The sequence below is a fragment of the Alosa alosa genome, chromosome 7 (assembly GCF_017589495.1).
Source record: "Alosa alosa isolate M-15738 ecotype Scorff River chromosome 7, AALO_Geno_1.1, whole genome shotgun sequence".
Lineage (NCBI taxonomy): Eukaryota > Metazoa > Chordata > Actinopteri > Clupeiformes > Clupeidae > Alosa > Alosa alosa.
In genome coordinates this window covers 22,632,571-22,650,582 of record NC_063195.1, presented here as the reverse complement: position 1 = coordinate 22,650,582, position 18,012 = coordinate 22,632,571, and the positions used below count along the sequence as shown (strand labels likewise).

Below are 18,012 nucleotides of genomic sequence, written 5' to 3'. Positions count from 1 at the left end.
ATAAGGCTGGGTTCACCCAGCCTAGTCCATAGGCACCCGATATTGTTTAATTTTCCGATTGAGATATACACGCTCTGGCTATTCTAAATGCAAAAATGCATCAGGGAGTTATGACAAAACGGTAACTAACAAACTAGATCCCAATAGAAAGCTGTTAGCTTCCCTAAGCTACAGGTAGGATTATAAGGTAGGCCTATTTACAACATAAATTGTCAATAGGCTATGCTGGCGACACAAATAGAATCTCCTTTGAAACCAATGGCTTACGCCTTTACAGTATCAAGCGGACTTAAACTGTCATATCGCGGGGCGAAAAGTTGTAATAACATTCACGCTCCATGAGTCAAGGAAAGCGAATGAAGTAGCCACTTCTAAATGGGACCCACTACACAGTAGCTTAAGGTGTTTTGCTAAAGCAGCCATAATGAAATGAAGGTGTCATTGTTTGGATACTTCACACACACGCAGCTTTTTAATTTCACAGACTACAACTACCAAGCTGTAATCAAAGCACATCGATTCCCCTCTCACACCCTGCATGCACTTAAAACAAAATAAACAGGCGCCTCAGTCTCACGCATGTATAGGCAAAACTGTATCAGACCGGTGTAACGTTGGTAAATCTTCCATTGCACAGAATGATTTTGTAGCACGTGCAATAAATGACAGTCGAACGATACAAACAGTGCTGCTATACATTTGCTTGGTATAACCGCATTTATAGTTTTCTACAAATGCAATCAATCAAATGCCTCCATCACTCAACCAACGCTTAACGGTAACATTACCTAGGTCCTTATTGATATTACAAGATTAACGCACCTGCAGTAAAACCAAGCATGTCCGATAAACATCCTCAGATTTATTTCGGCTTCAAGAAGAAATGGGAATTACACTTCATGTGAACATCGCCCTATCCTTATTAGATGTTCGCTGCGTAAATTACAGTCCTTGTAGGAAGCGTCCATTGTTTTTCCAACCCACTTTTAACTTCCAACAAAATTACGTCTCACTGCAACGATGCGCCATCTAGTGGACAAACGACTACTTCTCGCCAATACTGAAAATGCAGGATGGTGGTGGTCCCCGGGGACGAAATGAAATTTTTCCGTAAAAGTCTAGTGGGGCTACATACCCACCAAATTTCATGTACCCCGGTGGTTCGGTGTCCCGGGTATCAATGACCAAAAATTCAGGGAGTAGATGACGGGAAAAATTCTTGAATTATGTGCATGTGTGCGTGTACAAATGTATGTTTATGTGTGTGTGTGTGTGTGTGTATGTGCGTGCTTGTGTGTTTGCCTGCGTATGTGTGTTTGTGCATGTGCATGCATGCATCGCATGTCTACTGTGTGAGTATGTGTCATAATGCATGATTACTGTAAATGTATGTGTGGGCGTGTGTATCTGTTTATGCACAATTGTGCACATGGAATGGGTTAACATGACCCCTGGAGGCAAACATACGGAAAAAATTGGTCATCCTAGGCCCTACAGTTCTCAAGATATTCACAGAGAACTGTGTCTGCCCCCACCCTCCTTTAGGGGTCCAGTCCAGCGGGGGGCTACAGATCAAAACGAAGAATGACGGTTCCATGCTATCCATGTGGGGGTACATGCCCACCAAGTTTTGTGTACCCCGGTCTTTCAGTGTCCCGGGAATCCTTGTTGGTGTACGTCACTAAATGTACACATAAATTATTTTATTGTAAGGCCCCCCATGAACGAAAGTACACAAAACTTGGCATGCATTCGGAGGGTGTCATAATGATCCTACACTTTTAATTTCGTGCAGTTTTGACCTTGTCAGCCAGAGATATTGTGATGAAAACACCTAATTTTTTTTTTTTTGAATTTTTAACTAGGTGGCACTATACATGAAATAAGTGGTAATGGGATGGGTTGACATGCCCCCTTAAGACCAACATACATAAAAAAGGTGGACCTCCTAGGCCCTACGGTTCTCGAGATATTCACAGAAAACTGTCTCCGGCCACCTACAGGCCAGTTGGTGTATAGTAACATAAATTAATTTATTGTGTGGCCCCCCATGAACGGAATTCCACAAAACTTGGCGTGCATACAGAGGGTGTCATAATGATCCTACACTACCAATTTCGTGCAGTTTTGACTATGTTAGGTCACAGATACCTTCAATTACAACACCTCATTTTTACTTTTTTGTGTTTAACTACGTGGCGCTATACATGAAATGAGTGGTTATGGAATGGGTTGACATGGCCCCTTGAGATCAACATACAAAAAAAAAATGGTCCTCCTAAACCCAACGGTTTTCGAGATATTCACAGAAAACTGTGTCTGCCCTACCCTCCTTTCGGGGGGTCCAGTCCAGCGGGGGGGCTACAGATCAAAACGAAAAACGATGGTTCCATGCTATCCATGTGGGGTTACATGCCCACCAAGTTTCGTGTACCCCGGTCTTTCAGTGTCCCGGGAATCATTGACGGAAATTTGGGCATGCGAAAAAGAAAAAAAAAAAAAAAAAAAAAAAAATCTGACTAAACCTATATGACCGCTTCGCTGCGCGGCGGTCATAATAAGAACGTTTGTGTTGACACTTACCCCAGCTGAGAATTCATCTGTGACTACCACAGTCAGTATATATCTATGTGTGACTACAATGAAACTTCAGAGGAATGGAAAATGCTTAGAAAGGAAATGGACGGTATAAGTGCTCTGTTGAGGTTATTTCTACTTCCTGTGTGTCTCCTCTGCTGCACAGAGGCTGAGGACCTCAGTTCACACATACCCACATGTGGAGGAGGGTAAGTTGCATGATACAACTCAGTGCTAAAAAATACACCGGAAGTGGTTACACATTTCCTGTGGCCCGTGTCGCATGATCTGGCCAGTCGTAGTTGTCATCTCCACTTGAGTCAACCAGTTGATGTCTCCTCCCCTCTCAAGGGGCGTCTGTGTCTGAGGCCTCACAATCCTGTGCTGAACTTACCTCTTGTGGATGCAGGGCAAGCTTAGCCTAGAAATCTAGATTTGCTGCCTAGCGCAACCTGGGCTAGTCTAGCAACTCTCCGTTGGCTTGCGGGCTGGGAAAATTAAACTTTGATAGGGCCAATCACATCGTGTATAGAGTCGTTAGGCGGGCTTAACATACTGTAATGATTGATGGCAGAGTTGAAAGGGTTCGACGTGAATTCACTGCTACTTGAAAACAAAGAAGGTGGATGTTGCTGTTGGCGAACAGTGTGACACAAGTTAAGCTTTTTTTAAGTTGGCAAAAGTTTGAACTAGCCAACTACATGTAGCTCCGCTGGTGGGAAAACGCGTGGGACTCATGAGTTGTAGTGCTATCCTATAGACCTCTGAAGTTCGCCTACAAAAAAGAACCAAAACGGCCATCTTTGCCCATTTAAGGAGTTCCGGTTGTTAATTGAAGCTAACTACCTATGGCAAGTTTGCAAATTAGCTCTGGGGTAGCAAAAATCTAAGTGTGCCGCCTTCACATACCGGAGATCACAGTATCCACTCGAAGGCAGAGGACAAAAGTGTGTTCAGGATAACGTCTGCATTTCAGACCTTTTCATCCCCGCGAGAGTTTAACAGGTGACCACATGACACCATATGACCACCATGTCAATCCACTCGCTGAATCTCAGGTGAACTGAGAAGCTCAACAGTGTTTGCGAATAATGTCACCACCTATTGATAATTGCAAGGAACTGTCCAAGGGCCTAATTTTACAAAGGTTCACCCATATGTTAAAATACAAAGGTGAAAAGTCTGGTTTGAGTATTTTCATTTAACAGTGATTTGGACACTATAAGGACCCATTAGACAGGTAAAGCCACACCTATTTGTCATATATAACCCTAACCTCCTATGTTGGCTATTTTAGGCGGGTCTCCCCATTGGAAGTTGATCAGGCTTCCGTAGGGAGGTTTGCATTCAGAGGTATTTTGTTTATGCCTAGGCCCGGTCAATATGGCCAACTTGTGGATGGTTTTGGTCCCAGAGGTTATCTGGAACACAGCATATAAGAGTTGGCGCAAGCATTGGTTTCATTGTGATGATCTGCAGAGTCACCACAACCAAACATTAGCTTTCTAACACAGAATCACACCGGTCCCATAGAAATGGGAATCAGAACACCAGAGAAAAAGGTTAGAATAAAGTGAAACTTTTATATATATATTGATCACATGATAAAAAGCAAGAGGCACATTAATCTAACCTGAATGATCTGAGTACTAAAAACACAGCATTGGAGAAAGAGGTAAAGGAAAAGAAAGGATAGAAAATAATTAGTCACGCTGCCCGATCTTGTGAGGCTCCTTGGCCTCGCTATCTTCTCCCGGACCCAGTGGTTTGGGATGGCTGCTCTTGAGCAGGTGCGCTGGGACTGCTCTGTGGATAGCGTTTAGTAGGTGGCCCGACGAGGATGACGTGAGGCGAAATGAAAGAGTAAAGAAAGGTATGAGAAGAGTCAGGAACATGTTGGAGGGGGATAGAAGGGGTGATTGTAAAGCAGAGAAATGAAATTGAAGTAAAGACCAAGTAAAAGTCGAAGCCCCAGACTACGGGAGAATGTCCCTTTTAAAGGAGGAAAACTCATCCCCTAACAAATCATTGGCTTCTTAAAATCCACAAGTTACAGACATTGCCCACAAAAAGGGTGCCTCTCCCACAGAGTTCAGAGTCAAGTCCAAGTCATGTAACAGAGTGTTGGATACAACGGAAAGAAAATAACATAAAAACAAACAAAAGGCAGATATAATGGCATCCATCTTGATTTCAATCTACACACAGGATGCATCTTGATTTCAATCTACACACAGGATGCATCATGAATTCAATCTACACACAGGATCCATCTTGATTTCAATCTACACACAGGATGCATCTTGATTTCAATCTACACACAGGATGCATCATGAATTCAATCTACACACAGGATCCATCTTGATTTCAATCTACACACAGGATGCATCTTGATTTCAATCTACACACAGGATCCATCTTGAATTCAATCTACACACAGGATCCATCTTGATTTCAATCTACACACAGGATGCATCTTGAATTCAATCTACACACAGGATGCATCTTGAATTCAATCTACACACAGGATGCATCTTGAATTCAATCTACACACAGGATGCATCTTGAATTCAATCTACACACAGGATGCATCTTGAATTCAATCTACACACAGGATGCATCATGAATTCAATCTACACACAGGATGCATCTTGATTTCAATCTACACACAGGATGCATCATGAATTCAATCTACACACAGGATGCATCTTGAATTCAATCTACACACAGGATGCATCATGAATTCAATCTACACACAGGATGCATCTTGATTTCAATCTACACACAGGATGCATCATGAATTCAATCTACACACAGGATGCATCATGAATTCAATCTACACACAGGATGCATCTTGATTTCAATCTACACACAGGATGCATCATGAATTCAATCTACACACAGGATGCATCATGAATTCAATCTACACACAGGATGCATCTTGATTTCAATCTACACACAGGATGCATCTTGATTTCAATCTACACACAGGATGCATCATGAATTCAGGTCTAATTCTTATGAAGTTGGTCACCGTTTTTCATAAGTTTGCATTACAGTTCATACATGTCATTGGTATAGGTTACAATGTACAGTATATGCCTCAATATGAAACCGTTTAATCATTCAGTTCAAAGATGAAATGCACTCTTGTCCAACAAGGCAGCACTCTGCCACCCCTCACCCTGCGCACTACAGGCTGCATAATGAATATCACCAGTATACCCACTGCAGAAACCCAGACTACACCACTGGGAAATAGCAATAGAAGCGTCTGCATCTGCATTCAGTCTTCATAAGGGGTCAGAGGTCACTATGTTGTTGTACACTGGGCTTGAGTCTGCCTCCTGGATGAAAAGAGGAAGTTGAGGAAACAGTAACTCCAAAAATAAAAAAAAAATGTCTAGCTCCTAGAATTTAGTCTGGCTCTGCAAGCTTGTTTCTCTCAGTTAATTTCCTCACTGAGATTACACAAGTTGAACTGGTCTGGTGAAACCAGGCTACCTAGAATCATCCTGGCAGTCTCTCCTCTATCTATCTGTGTCCAATCCAGCATATGCATTGTGCAGTTCTGTGTTCTGGGATGTAGGCTACTCACTTCACACCTGAAAGAAAACTTTACTGAATATACTGTATGTCAGCAAGTTTGTAGCAGCACTAATAAGGCTCTAGGTGTTTGCAGGTTCTACATGTCTTTTAAGCAGCTTGCTAGTTTTGGACCAAAACATATAGTGCTGCATTAAGATAATAATAATTAGGACAATCCAGTCTGGACTGAATCTATTGTTTGGGCCGTCATTGATTAGTTTGTTTGATAGTTTCTCTTTAGCACAGTCAGTTTGCTCACCTGTTGTGAAATCGTTGTGCTGCCTGTTTTTTGGGGAGCGCTAGATTTACACCTGCAGTTGTGGAGAAGAAAGGCTTAGGACCAGGGAATCATCAAGGGAAAAATCAACAAAACATATCAACAAAAAATATAATACCATATTATATATTTACCACATTATTGTATTGGTTCCATAATGACTGTTGTTTACACACAAAAAAAAAGTAATTTTGTGGAAAATGTTTTCTCACCTCAGACAGAGAAGGTAGGGGAGCAGCAGGAGAGCTACTACAATAAGGATCCTAATGGCTACATACTTAGCCCAGCCTTGCCCTATAAACAGAATCACAATGTTTCACAATAGTGACCAATAAAATTACTTTTATAGCTGAACAGTAGTATTAGTCAAAGTAGTGGGCTTGGATCATGAACCCTTGGAATATGAGGCAAGAGAGCTAGTGAGCATGCTATTAGTTCTGTACTATATGGTGAAAGGGAGTACGCTAACACGTGTGAATGATCAGTTACTTGCATGTACATGCCTTGAAACCATACAGTTCTGTAATTGGTACCCACTTGCTTTTACACTAGTCCATAGTAGCCCGTTTACTTAGGACTCCAAACAGGGAGAAAACAATCATTTGTCATAAGAGTGCACAATTGACTCCGACACACGATTGAATAATCTGACAAAAGGTGATCTTACCTGCTATTGGCACTGACACAGCAGCCGAGTGCTGTTCACCAACACTATTCTGTGCAACACAGTAGTAGAGTCCACTGGTCTCATAGCTGATGTTAGCGACAACGTAACTCTGGCCTCCTCCTAGCAGTGAGATTTGAGTTCCCATCTTCCTGTACCAGGTGTAGGTGTGTACCGGTGGATTGGCATCACTCCGGCAGGTCAGATTCACCGACTCACCCAACACTATTTCACCATGGTGATCCACAAGCACAGCGGTGTTCCGTGGTGCATCTGCCAACACAAAGACCAACAGTTATATTTAGACTTTTTTCTTCATCTGTTTGGTCCATTTCTAATGCTGTTAATTATTTGTCACATATACCAGTAATCAGTTTAACCTTTGTTGACATTCTTTTTCATCAGTTAAATTTAATTGACAAGTTAATATCCAGTAGCTGCTCTCTCACATACATCTGACATCTAAAGCAGTGTCAGGTGATCGATGTTGTTCATGTCCTCTAAAAGCACAGGAGTAGCTGCCTGCATCCTCACTGCTGACCGGGTTTAGGTGGAGGGTGTTGTTGATGGCTCTGTGTCTGGTAGGCTGTGTGTTCTTGTACCAGATGAAGATGATGTCGGCCTTTTGTTTGCAGTTGGTGTCACAGGTCAGTGTCACATTGCCTCCCTCAGTAACTGTACCAGCTGTCAATAAGACATGGAGATCTGAAAAAATGTCAGGGGTTACTGTCTCAAACCAATCATCATCTTAAAAATCATTTATTAAAACTTCATCGATGTACTTACCTGTTACTGAGAAAGCACCCATTTTTGAATAGTGCAAAATAAAACTCAAATGATTCTAACATTTACAATTATAATTAAAGCTGTAAACCAAGCAAAAAGTGTATTTACCTGTAACAGAGAGAGTAACTCCATATTTGCCTTGTAGGTATGTGAAAGATGGTGCCATAATTCTGTACTCATATACACCAGAGTCGCTAGGAATCAGATTGTTTATCATCACACTACATTCAGGGGAGTTGTAGTCATATTTAACACGAGTTTCAGATGCTTTCACAAGCGTCACATGTTTCTGACCATCAGTTTTGTACCAATATCCTGCTCCAAAATAGTAGTTTTGTGGAAGTGTGTAACTGCAGGTAAGGAGCACTGAGGAGCCTGCGAGAGCACAGGTGTTCTGAGGAGAGTAGGTCACAGTGAGCGGTGGTTGGGCATGAATACCTGAAACACATACACACTCATCATGGATGCACACACTCACTCTTCATCACTCACTGACTAGCTCACCCACACACACACATAAACACTCACACACAGATACACTCTCTCTCTCTCACACACACACACACACACACAAATGAAGTCTGTGTCTGTAATGTCAATCACAACTTGTTACCCCTTTCAGGAACAACTGTATTAAACATATTCACACTCACACAAACATAAGATGGTAAACCCAAGCAAGATATCAGTGTTACAATATGATATACATACCCAGTGTGTATAACAGCAGAATGATGCATCTGATTCTGTGCATTTTCTTGTGCATAGTGAAAACCTACCAGGATGTTCATGCATTTTAGAGGAGTCTATTGAATGACTAATGGACTCAGAGTTTCATTCACATATCACCCTCATCATCATAATCATCATTAGGCCTATCATAATCATCATCATCATAATCATCATCTCAACTCTGTAATACGCTTTTCGCTTGTTCATTCATATCAATTGAAATAAGCATGATGGGTTCTTTTTTACCCCAGTTGATATCTCTTTGTCCGTGACTTCAGTGAAACTTTAGAGGAACTGAGAATGCGGCTTTAAAAGAAAACGGGAGGGTTATTAGTGTTCTGCTGACGTCATTTGTACTTCCTCATTTCACTCTCTCTATCACACACACACACACACACACTTATTTATTTATTTTTTTTATAAATGCACCTCAGAATGGTAGATAGTGCCTTCAAACGTTCTAACAATATTAATAATCATATTGAGAAGGTCCTTATTACCACTGAATGGCTTTACTAAAACTACGTAAGTACATACGACCTACAGTAAAGAGACTTCCTCTGCTGTTTATCACAGGAAGCACCACCCTAAACATCACACATCTGTCATGATTGAGGAGTGGTGTCATTTTTAGTTTTAGCTTTTGAAAAAATTTGTGTATGTTTGTATATATACAGTTTTCAAAAAAGTGAGGCCACATGTGAAGGAAGGGCTGTGGCTAACAGCTGATACTCCACACGGTGCTAAAAAAGACAGAAAACGGTCACACCGGTTTCAAAAGCAGGTTGTTTCTGTGGCCCATATGATATGATCTGACACGTCCTAGTTGTCATCTCCTCTTAACTGCTTTTGAAATCAAAAATTTTGGATTTATATATTTTGTTGAATATATAGTATATAATCTATGCACTTATACAAAATTAGTGGATTTTACAGTGGAACCGGAATGTTTTCAGACCCTTTCAAGTTTTACACATTTTGTTATGTTTAAAATGGATTCAATTCATTTTTTCTCCCATTAATCTAAATATAATACTCCAACATTCCAGAACAAAAAACAGATTTTTGGAGTCTTTGTAAATTTATAAAAAATAAAAGACCATTTACATAAGTATTCAGACCCTTTGTTATGATGCTTGCAATTGAGCTCTGTTGCATCCTACTTCTATCAATGGTCCTTGAGATGCCTCTACAGTTTGATTGGAGTCCACCTGTGCCTGAATGAATTCACTGGACATTAGTAGGAGAGGCACACATCTCTTTTTATATAAGGTCTCACAGTTGATGGTGTATGTCAGAGTGAAAACCAAGTCACAAGGGTTGAGAGAATTGTCCGTAGACCTGCGAGACAGGGTTGTGTGAAGACAAAGATCTGAGGAAGGATACAAGAACATTTCTGCAGCATTGAAAGTGCCCAAGAGCACGGTAGCCTCCATCATTCTCAAATGGAAAAGTTTGGGACAACCGACAGTCTTCCTAGATCTGGCCGCTCAGCTCCAGACTCAGCTAACTGAGTAATCCGGGACGAAGGGCCTTTCTCAGACAGGTAACCAAGTCATTATGAATGAGATCCAGAGTTCCTTTGAGACGATGAGAGAAGCGTAAAGAAGGACTGTTTCTTTTACATTTTTTTTTTTTAACAAAATTAAATTAATCCATTTTAAGATCAGTCTGAAAAATAACAAAATGGGGAAAACTTGAAAAGGTCTGAAAACATTCCGGTTGCACTGTATGTAGAACACACTAATCATACTGTATGTGAGGAAGTCAATCTACTGTAAGCACAACACCCTAAATCACAAACAACCAAGCCAAAACAAATACTACACCCTTCACAATCAGCCACAGTATGTCAGCTAGACAAGATCCAAAGAAAAACAAATTAACTCCCCAACTCTATATAAGTTGGGTTTGTGGGAGAGGCGGTGGCATCCACCCTCCTAGAGTGTCCATTAGACACCTGAGCCTCTCAGCAGGCCTAAATCCCACTCGTGGACACACCTTAGAGGATCTGTATTTAACAGTCCAGACATAAAGGTCCCACATACATCAGGCCTTGGTCAAGGAGCAAGGAACAATCTGGAACATCTCCACACACGCACAGTGAAGGAACATGGACCTCAGAGCATCCCTCTCTCTCCTAGTGCTGTTGCTGGGTTTGTGTAAGGGTCTGGCCTTCATGGTAAGATTTTCAAGGCTATACAAATCTCTCTCTGGGCTAAACATATTAAAAAAGCAACATACTAAAAACATGCTATAGTTTTAATGGTATACAGTCTGTGAAGGATTTGACTTAGTTCACCCTATTAGGGTATAGTATATCTCACTATATAGTTATTGAGTATTAAACCCTAAATAATTGTAAACCATTACATCACAGATACATGTATACAGTATATAGCTAAAATACATTAGTTAGTTTTAATCATTGTCAGTTGTACTGTGTATGTTGATTGCAGTGCAAGCCTGTCAGCTAGATATCTGATTGCAAGGCCTGTTAGCTCGCTAATTAAAAGAAAAATGTCAATCATGCCTTTTTAAAAAAAACAGGCTACTTTAAGGGTGTGGTGTGTCTCTTACAGATGGTGAGAGATGGTGTTGACATTGAAAAGCTTATCGACGATGCAGACAACGTGGACTTAACAACCCAGATTCTGTCCGCTAACAATGGCAGGTTTCACCTTTAACCTCTCACAGAGCTTCAGTCAATTCATACTTAATTTCATATCTTGATGGAATAACTAACTTAAAAATGTAACATAGTTGTGTGTAACATGTGACATAGTTATAAACATGCCATGGCAGATGACATGAAACATCACGTCGCCTACCCATTTTTTATCAGCTCAGGCAAACAATCGCCATTAGCTAAGACCAGGGGATGTGGACAGTAACTAAGTACATTTACTTGATTACTTAAGTATGATTTTTGAGTATCTGTACTTTGCTAAAGTATTAATGTTTTTGAAAACTTGTGACTATTTGACAGTGACAGTTTAGATTTGAACAATTGCAAAGTTATACAATAGGTTACATTTTTTGTTGGATGTAAGGAACTAGGATGTATACCCTATCAATTGCCAAATAAACATAGGCTCTGGATGATTACAAACATTGAAGGGGTCTATCACAAAACAGTTTATGTAACATGGCTATAAGCCGCCATCAGGGTTGGGTCAGATTACTTTGAAATGTAATCCATTACTGACTACAAATTACATGGCAATTTTTGTAATCAGTAACGTAATCAATTGGATTACCAAAAACATGTAACATAATCTGATTACTTTAGGATTACTTTTAGATTACTTCAATAAATATGCCCATTAAGTAAAAGACACCACCACAGAATTGATTAAAGAATTCTGATTCTATTTTTCTCTGCTCTTCTCCAAACATGCACAACTCCGCTTAACCTTTATAAGGGCACACCTGGACAAAGAATTCAGCTTTTGCTGGATTTTTTTTTACCCAGGGACATGGCCTGAGATTGGCATAAAAAAGGGAAGCATTAAACCCAAATGACACCATGTCCATTTCAATTGTGGAGGTGAGAAATGTATTATTTTGGGATGTTTTTCAACCAGGGGGACCTGGTGACTTTCTCAAAGTAAACGGTAACACTAAAACAAGAGGCTACATTAAGATTAGGAGGAAAAGATCAGGCAGTGTGCCGAGAGACCTGCCCCAATAGTATGTAAGTTAGTAAGTAAGTATATCTTTTGATCCTGTGAGGGACATTTGGTCTCTGCATTTATCCCAATCCGTGAATTAGTGAAGTCGAACCGGCAAGCCCAAAGGCCGAAGCCCTAACCAGTAGGCTATGGCTGCCCCAATAGGTAGCATTTGAACATTAAATCACACAATGATCCAAAACATACAGCCAAACAAGGCAAGAAATGGTTAACAGAGAACAATATCAACATTTTAGAGCGGACCTCAATCCGTCAAAAAAGTGAGCACAAGGCCAAAGTGATGGCAAATAATCGTTCCTGCCTCAAAACCCAGATTGCTGCTAAAAAGGTGCAGTCTACAATCATTGTGGAGACATGAAGGGCTGTATTTTGGGTCACCAGCGCATGGCGTAATACTCGTTATTCACCCGCGCAAAGTTGAATTCGGTATTTTGCACGTTTATTTTTTAAGCATTGCGCCCAGGGGTGTGGCAATTAACAACCTAGGGAGGGGCCTAGCGCGTTGTCTAAAAATCGCTATCATACACCACCTAAACCTGGTCAGAAGTCAATGGCGAGTTGTTCATATGCTATTTTAAGAGCGCATGTCACCAGTCATATTGGCAGGTGCACGCACCATCCTTCTATCATTCATGAACGCACACCAGCGCACGTCCATGCAAAGCATTACAAATTGCACGATTACAATGGGAAACATAATTAGAACAAAGATATTACGAAATACTGTACATCTCATAATGAGTAGTTATTCACCATCATTTGCAAATTGGTAATGACGGTTAAAAGTGATTAGGGGAGAGGCGAGAGACACGTATGGAGCACAGCTGAAGACGCACTGTCACGAGATATAAGCAACTCCTCTGCAGGATAAATGTTGTTTTATTCAGTCATTTGAGCAATATTAGGGTAAGTGTTGCTTTTTCCAGCCTATGTTTTCGGTGGTAACCTATTGTCAGTCAATAGTGAAAGTAACTGCATATAACTGTCTTGTCGTTGACTGACTCCTTGGTGAAGTTTCACTTTGCCAATGAGTTCAAATAGACGAGTGCAAATGCGTGAAGGCTATGCTAGGTTTTAGTAAAGCATGATTTAAGAATGACTATTCTATACGGTCTCGCAAGCAGCCTCCTTCAAATGCGCCTTTGAATGCCAAAATACCGATGCATTTATTTGACATATCGCGCGTTGCGCCGTTAAAGGGAATGACGGATGTCATTCTCATTGGTTTAAAATTATGTTACGCCCCAAACACACCCATATGACTGATTAAAAGACCTAGGAACACCTTGTTACGCCATGCGCTCCGCTTTTGATAGCGAAACCCCTCCCAATGTGAACTGGACATCCTACTAAATTTTAATAGACTTTTGACTAGTGACGATGCACTTTAGAATATCATGATAGGGCCCGAAGAGGCTTAGTGGGTATTATATGAACCATTTTGAGAGCTGTGGTGGTAAATAAAGATGTTTCCAGTGATTGTTTAAAAAGGGTATGAATAATTTTGAACACGCATTTTTTAATAAAACACCTTTTTTATTCCATGTTTTTACCACATTGTCTTGCAAGCTTTTGGCATGTGCAAGTGTTATTTTAATTAAGAACAAACATATTGGTCAAGAGAAAATCAATATTTGCCAGGGGTATGAATAATTTTGTTCTTAACTATATCTTAAAAAAGTCTAAAAAGTGAACATCCGAATGAACTGCTTGTCAAATTAATAGGCTATCCTAAAAAGTTGCATTATTTGCATGATAAAATGTAATCAGGTAATCCCCAACAATGTAACCTGATTACACATTTTTTATTGTAATCTGGGCTGATTATAGTTACTTGATTTTTGTAATCTGATTACGTAATCGAGATTACATGTAATCCATTACTACCCAACCCTGGCCGCCATGACATCAAGTCTTTTGAGCTTACCGATGATGGTCACATATCATTTACCGATTTATGACAAGATAATGTGTTTCACAGCATGTTTAGAGTGCTCCAGTGAAGTGCCTAATTGATTGATTGATTGATTGATTGAAATTCTTTATTGTTGTTACTGTACAAAGAATGTTTTCTAATAGAACATAAATAATAAATAAATAAAATGTCTTTGTACACTATCGGTCAAGAGGATAAACGCAATAAAGTCACAGGGCTTATTTCCATTGTGGTCCTTAAATATAAAATAATATGCAACAGTGAGTTCCTTCATGACTGACATTTCTTCCTGTAGCCTCCAGTGAGCTTCTCGTGGAGGGCGATATTGCTGTTCCGCGACAGAGGAATGCGTTAATCTGCTCCTCCTGCAAGTGGAAGAAATCTGCCAACGGCCTTGTCGAAGTGCCTGTGATTGTGAGCCCTGATTTCTGTGAGTGGGTTTCTCCATATATATATTATAGCATAAATGACCCTAATTTGAATAATGGCCAATGTGCAAAGACTAACTAAATGTAATTTAATAACTACACAAAATCAATTTGCTAATTTAACAACATGGGCAAGATGTTAAGATCAAATATTGATACATAGCTTTGCTTTTAAACAGGCTTTGCACTTTTCCTGCCATTTAAGTTAGGGCCCAATATATGTATTGTCTTGACTTTATTGTATCTAAACGAAGCTGAAACAGACATAGCCTATCATGGGGTCCTGTTTGTCCTATGGGAATTTATATACTGACCATTGGACAAATCCCTTGCTTAATGTTTGTGTTTTAATACTTAAAAACACTGACGTTTGCTTTGCTTTGTTTAGCCGTCTATGAAAGGATGAAAATCGAAAAGGCGATGCTGACCTTCACAAAAGAGACCTGCATCCGATTTGTGCCTCGCTCAACAGAGGTTGACTACATCAGCATAGAGAACGGTAAAGGGTGAGTTTGTTCCATTTGTTTGGAACGTTCTAGAACAACACAAGGAGGATCTTAATCCCTCTCTTCAGTCACTGGCATGTAGCCTGGATTTAAATTTCACTACTTTGTTTCGCTTTGTGAAGAGATTGGGAAACGTTGCCAACCCTGGCATCGTAACAGGCATAGAGTTTTCCTTAACTTTGAAATCATTGGTTCAGCCTAACCAATCACATTGATCAGGGACTCCTAACATTACTCCTACTTTGCAAAACCTTTACTAACTAATTGTAAGCTGTATTGGCAGTCAGGAAACAATGTATTTAGGCCTACTTATGCTGTACATAAATTTACACTTTTCAGACTGTAATTCTTTTTATGTTATGCTACTCCTGTTTACCACAGCCACTTTCGATTTAGAAACTAATGCCATGTCCTGTTGTGACTGATTGGCCCTCCGCCCTGGTGGGTGAGGGAAACGTTTTCTGACAGTGTGTATTGTCAGATGCTAGACTAGTACCTGAGTTAAATGAAAATGAACAGAGATACAGAGATTTGTTTTCCAAGTAATTTTAGTGGAATGTAATTAGGTTATTGTTATTTGATTTATCTTTACTCAATCAAAACAACACAACTGCACTGCACTGCATTACCTGAAATACACATTTAAATAACATGACTTGTTGATCTTTTCAAAAATGGATTTATAGCGTTTTGGAAAAGAGCTCTTTGTCTCTTTGTGTCGTTATACTGAAAACGATACCAACTACTAGATTGTTTGGTCTTGATATGAGATTAATAACACTTGGTCAGATTGTATTAGATGAGCAGTTTTTTCGTGTACCCTATAGTCCTCAATTCTCATCATTTTGTTCAGGTGCTGGTCCTACATTGGGAGAGCAGGAGGCAGGCAGTTGGTGTCCTTGAACAGGGATGAATGCATCTACAATGGCCTCATCCAGCATGAGCTCAACCACGCCCTGGGCTTCTACCACGAGCACAACAGGGCCGACAGGGACCAGTATGTGAAAGTCCACTGGGAATACGTCGACCCAGGTAAGGGATTGACCTCGCCTACTCTCTCCATTCAGCACATACATATTGAAATATAAAAAAGTTCCTTATTTTTGATAGTTTCATGGTTATTTTTAAAAGTAATGATAACATTTAAATATTATGTTATATAAGTATATCATTGCATTAGATTACATTAATAGTAATAATAATAATATTTGAATATCTATAAATTAACTTGAAAACGAGTGGCTGGTACATAAGCCTTAGACGGAACTTTTCCCTCACACTGTCATTAAACTAAAATGTTCCACTTCTATTCATCCCATTTCTATTGATTTGTCAGACCAACAATTTTAGAAAACAATATGGTAACACCATGGGCACTCCATATGACTACACATCTGTGATGCACTACTCCCGGTAAGGCAACACAACATGAAGCACTGAATTACTCACTTATACAAATATAAAAATCTACCCATACCTGTTTATCTTTATATTCATCCATCAATCAATTAATCAATCAATTAATCAATCCCTCACTCACTCACTCACTCAATCAGTCAATCAATCTGTGTCTGTCATTACATGTATCAGATGATTATTCTCTCCCCCATATCTCAATAACTACCACCCATTGGCCTCTGTAGAACTGTTTTCACCACCGTGTATGGAAAGGCAACGCTCACCCCCATCCCTGACCCGGACGTCCCCATTGGCCAGATACAGGGTCTCTCCCCCACTGACATCCTGAGGATCAAAAAGCTGTATGAATGCTGTGAGTACACACTACACAGTGCACTACTTTTTTCACTAACTGCATTGGGAACGGCCTGTAAGACACCAGAGTACAACATGGTCACCACTCCAGAGTAAATATCAGGAAGTTGAAGGGTGGGATTCACAAAGAATATTTATTATTAGTATTATTATTATTAGTAGTAGTATTATTATTATCATGTGTTTTCTAAATTAATAAATCTAAATGTAAATTCACTGGATGTATTGTTTATAAGTTTCTCATAAACAAATAGAGATGTAAATGATTAGGTGAACTTTAGAAAAGGATAACAGGATAACAGACTTGTTTTGTCATGTTTTGCTTCACTTCATAGGATTGGAGCAAATCATCAAAACAGGAATGGCGATTGTTGACTAAACATAAAAGAACATATCTCAAACCTGGAAACAATTGTGCTGCCTCTCACAACTGTGGTGAAAAATCAGATGTTATAATGTCAACTCAACAATTTCTCAAGAATGTTAATGTTACACCCTCAGTATGTGTGATACATTCATAATTTGCCATTTCAAATAAAAAGCCAACTTATTTTAATGGGTTAGGGTTAGGTTTAGGTTTAAGGTGCCTTTAACCCTTACAAGCCCGACCGTTCTAATTTAGGTTTAAGGTGCCTTTAACCCTTACAAGCCCGACCGTTCTAATTTCGTTAAAATTTTAACGATGACCAATCATCTAATATCTCAGCTGTCCAATGACTGATTTTATTTCTGAAATCTTCCCCGTACTGCTGACAACATAAGCTTCAATTTGATATGATTGGTTAAGGGGTTTATGGCCTGTTTTGGATACTTGAAGATGAGTCGTGAAAAAACTTTTCACTTCAGTCATACATTTTAACATGGACCGCCAGATGCCACCTGCACTTCGTTGGAGTTTACCTCGACTGGAAACCACACAGCTGGATAAACTGAGGTAATATATATTTTACATCGTTTCTAGTTATGGTTAATCTTAATTTGTAGTCATAAAATAATGTTATTTGACCGTAATATGCTTTCTCATCAGCGTCCAACATTATGGCATAGCGG

General features: G+C 39.8%; 2 protein-coding genes across 3 annotated transcripts; one reads left to right on the top strand and one right to left on the bottom strand.

Annotated features, from left to right (window-relative positions):
* Positions 1-4,188: 4,188 nt before the first annotated feature.
* LOC125297995 (B-cell receptor CD22-like) lies at positions 4,189-8,932 on the bottom strand. The gene is made up of 8 exons (XM_048248604.1): positions 8,871-8,932; positions 8,604-8,667; positions 8,001-8,330; positions 7,560-7,811; positions 7,110-7,379; positions 6,655-6,736; positions 6,425-6,476; positions 4,189-5,924 (listed from the first exon to the last, which is right to left on the bottom strand). The coding sequence occupies exons 2-8, from the start codon at positions 8,656-8,658 to the stop codon at positions 5,871-5,873; spliced, it is 1,095 nt and encodes a 364-aa protein (XP_048104561.1). The 5' UTR covers positions 8,659-8,667; positions 8,871-8,932; the 3' UTR covers positions 4,189-5,870.
* Positions 8,933-10,688: 1,756 nt separating this feature from the next.
* On the top strand, positions 10,689-17,572 carry LOC125297816 (hatching enzyme 1.2-like). Of its 2 annotated transcripts, none has more exons than XR_007194113.1 (8): positions 10,689-10,806; positions 11,207-11,294; positions 14,551-14,685; positions 15,072-15,189; positions 16,043-16,221; positions 16,526-16,602; positions 16,833-16,960; positions 17,298-17,572. XR_007194113.1 is itself a non-coding variant. In XM_048248314.1 (8 exons), coding segments are annotated over exons 1-8 (786 nt in total). In that variant the 5' UTR covers positions 10,689-10,737; the 3' UTR covers positions 17,300-17,572. The 2 variants fall into 2 exon arrangements, 1 of the variants encoding a protein (XP_048104271.1); XM_048248314.1 differs by having other exon boundaries at positions 16,043-16,211.
* The last annotated feature ends 440 nt before the right edge of the window (positions 17,573-18,012 follow it).

Coding starts and splice junctions, on each gene's coding strand:
- LOC125297995 (XM_048248604.1), bottom strand. CDS start 8,658: ATGCACAAGAAAATGCACAGAATCAGATGCATCATTCTGCTGTTATAC. Junction 7,812..8,000: donor AGTTACTCTCTCTGTTACAG/GTAAATACACTT, acceptor ACATTTTTTCAG/ATCTCCATGTCTTATTGACA. Junction 6,477..6,654: donor CCCTACCTTCTCTGTCTGAG/GTGAGAAAACAT, acceptor CCACAACTGCAG/GTGTAAATCTAGCGCTCCCC.
- LOC125297816 (XM_048248314.1), top strand. CDS start 10,738: ATGGACCTCAGAGCATCCCTCTCTCTCCTAGTGCTGTTGCTGGGTTTG. Junction 11,295..14,550: donor GATTCTGTCCGCTAACAATG/GCAGGTTTCACC, acceptor TTCTTCCTGTAG/CCTCCAGTGAGCTTCTCGTG. Junction 14,686..15,071: donor GATTGTGAGCCCTGATTTCT/GTGAGTGGGTTT, acceptor TGCTTTGTTTAG/CCGTCTATGAAAGGATGAAA.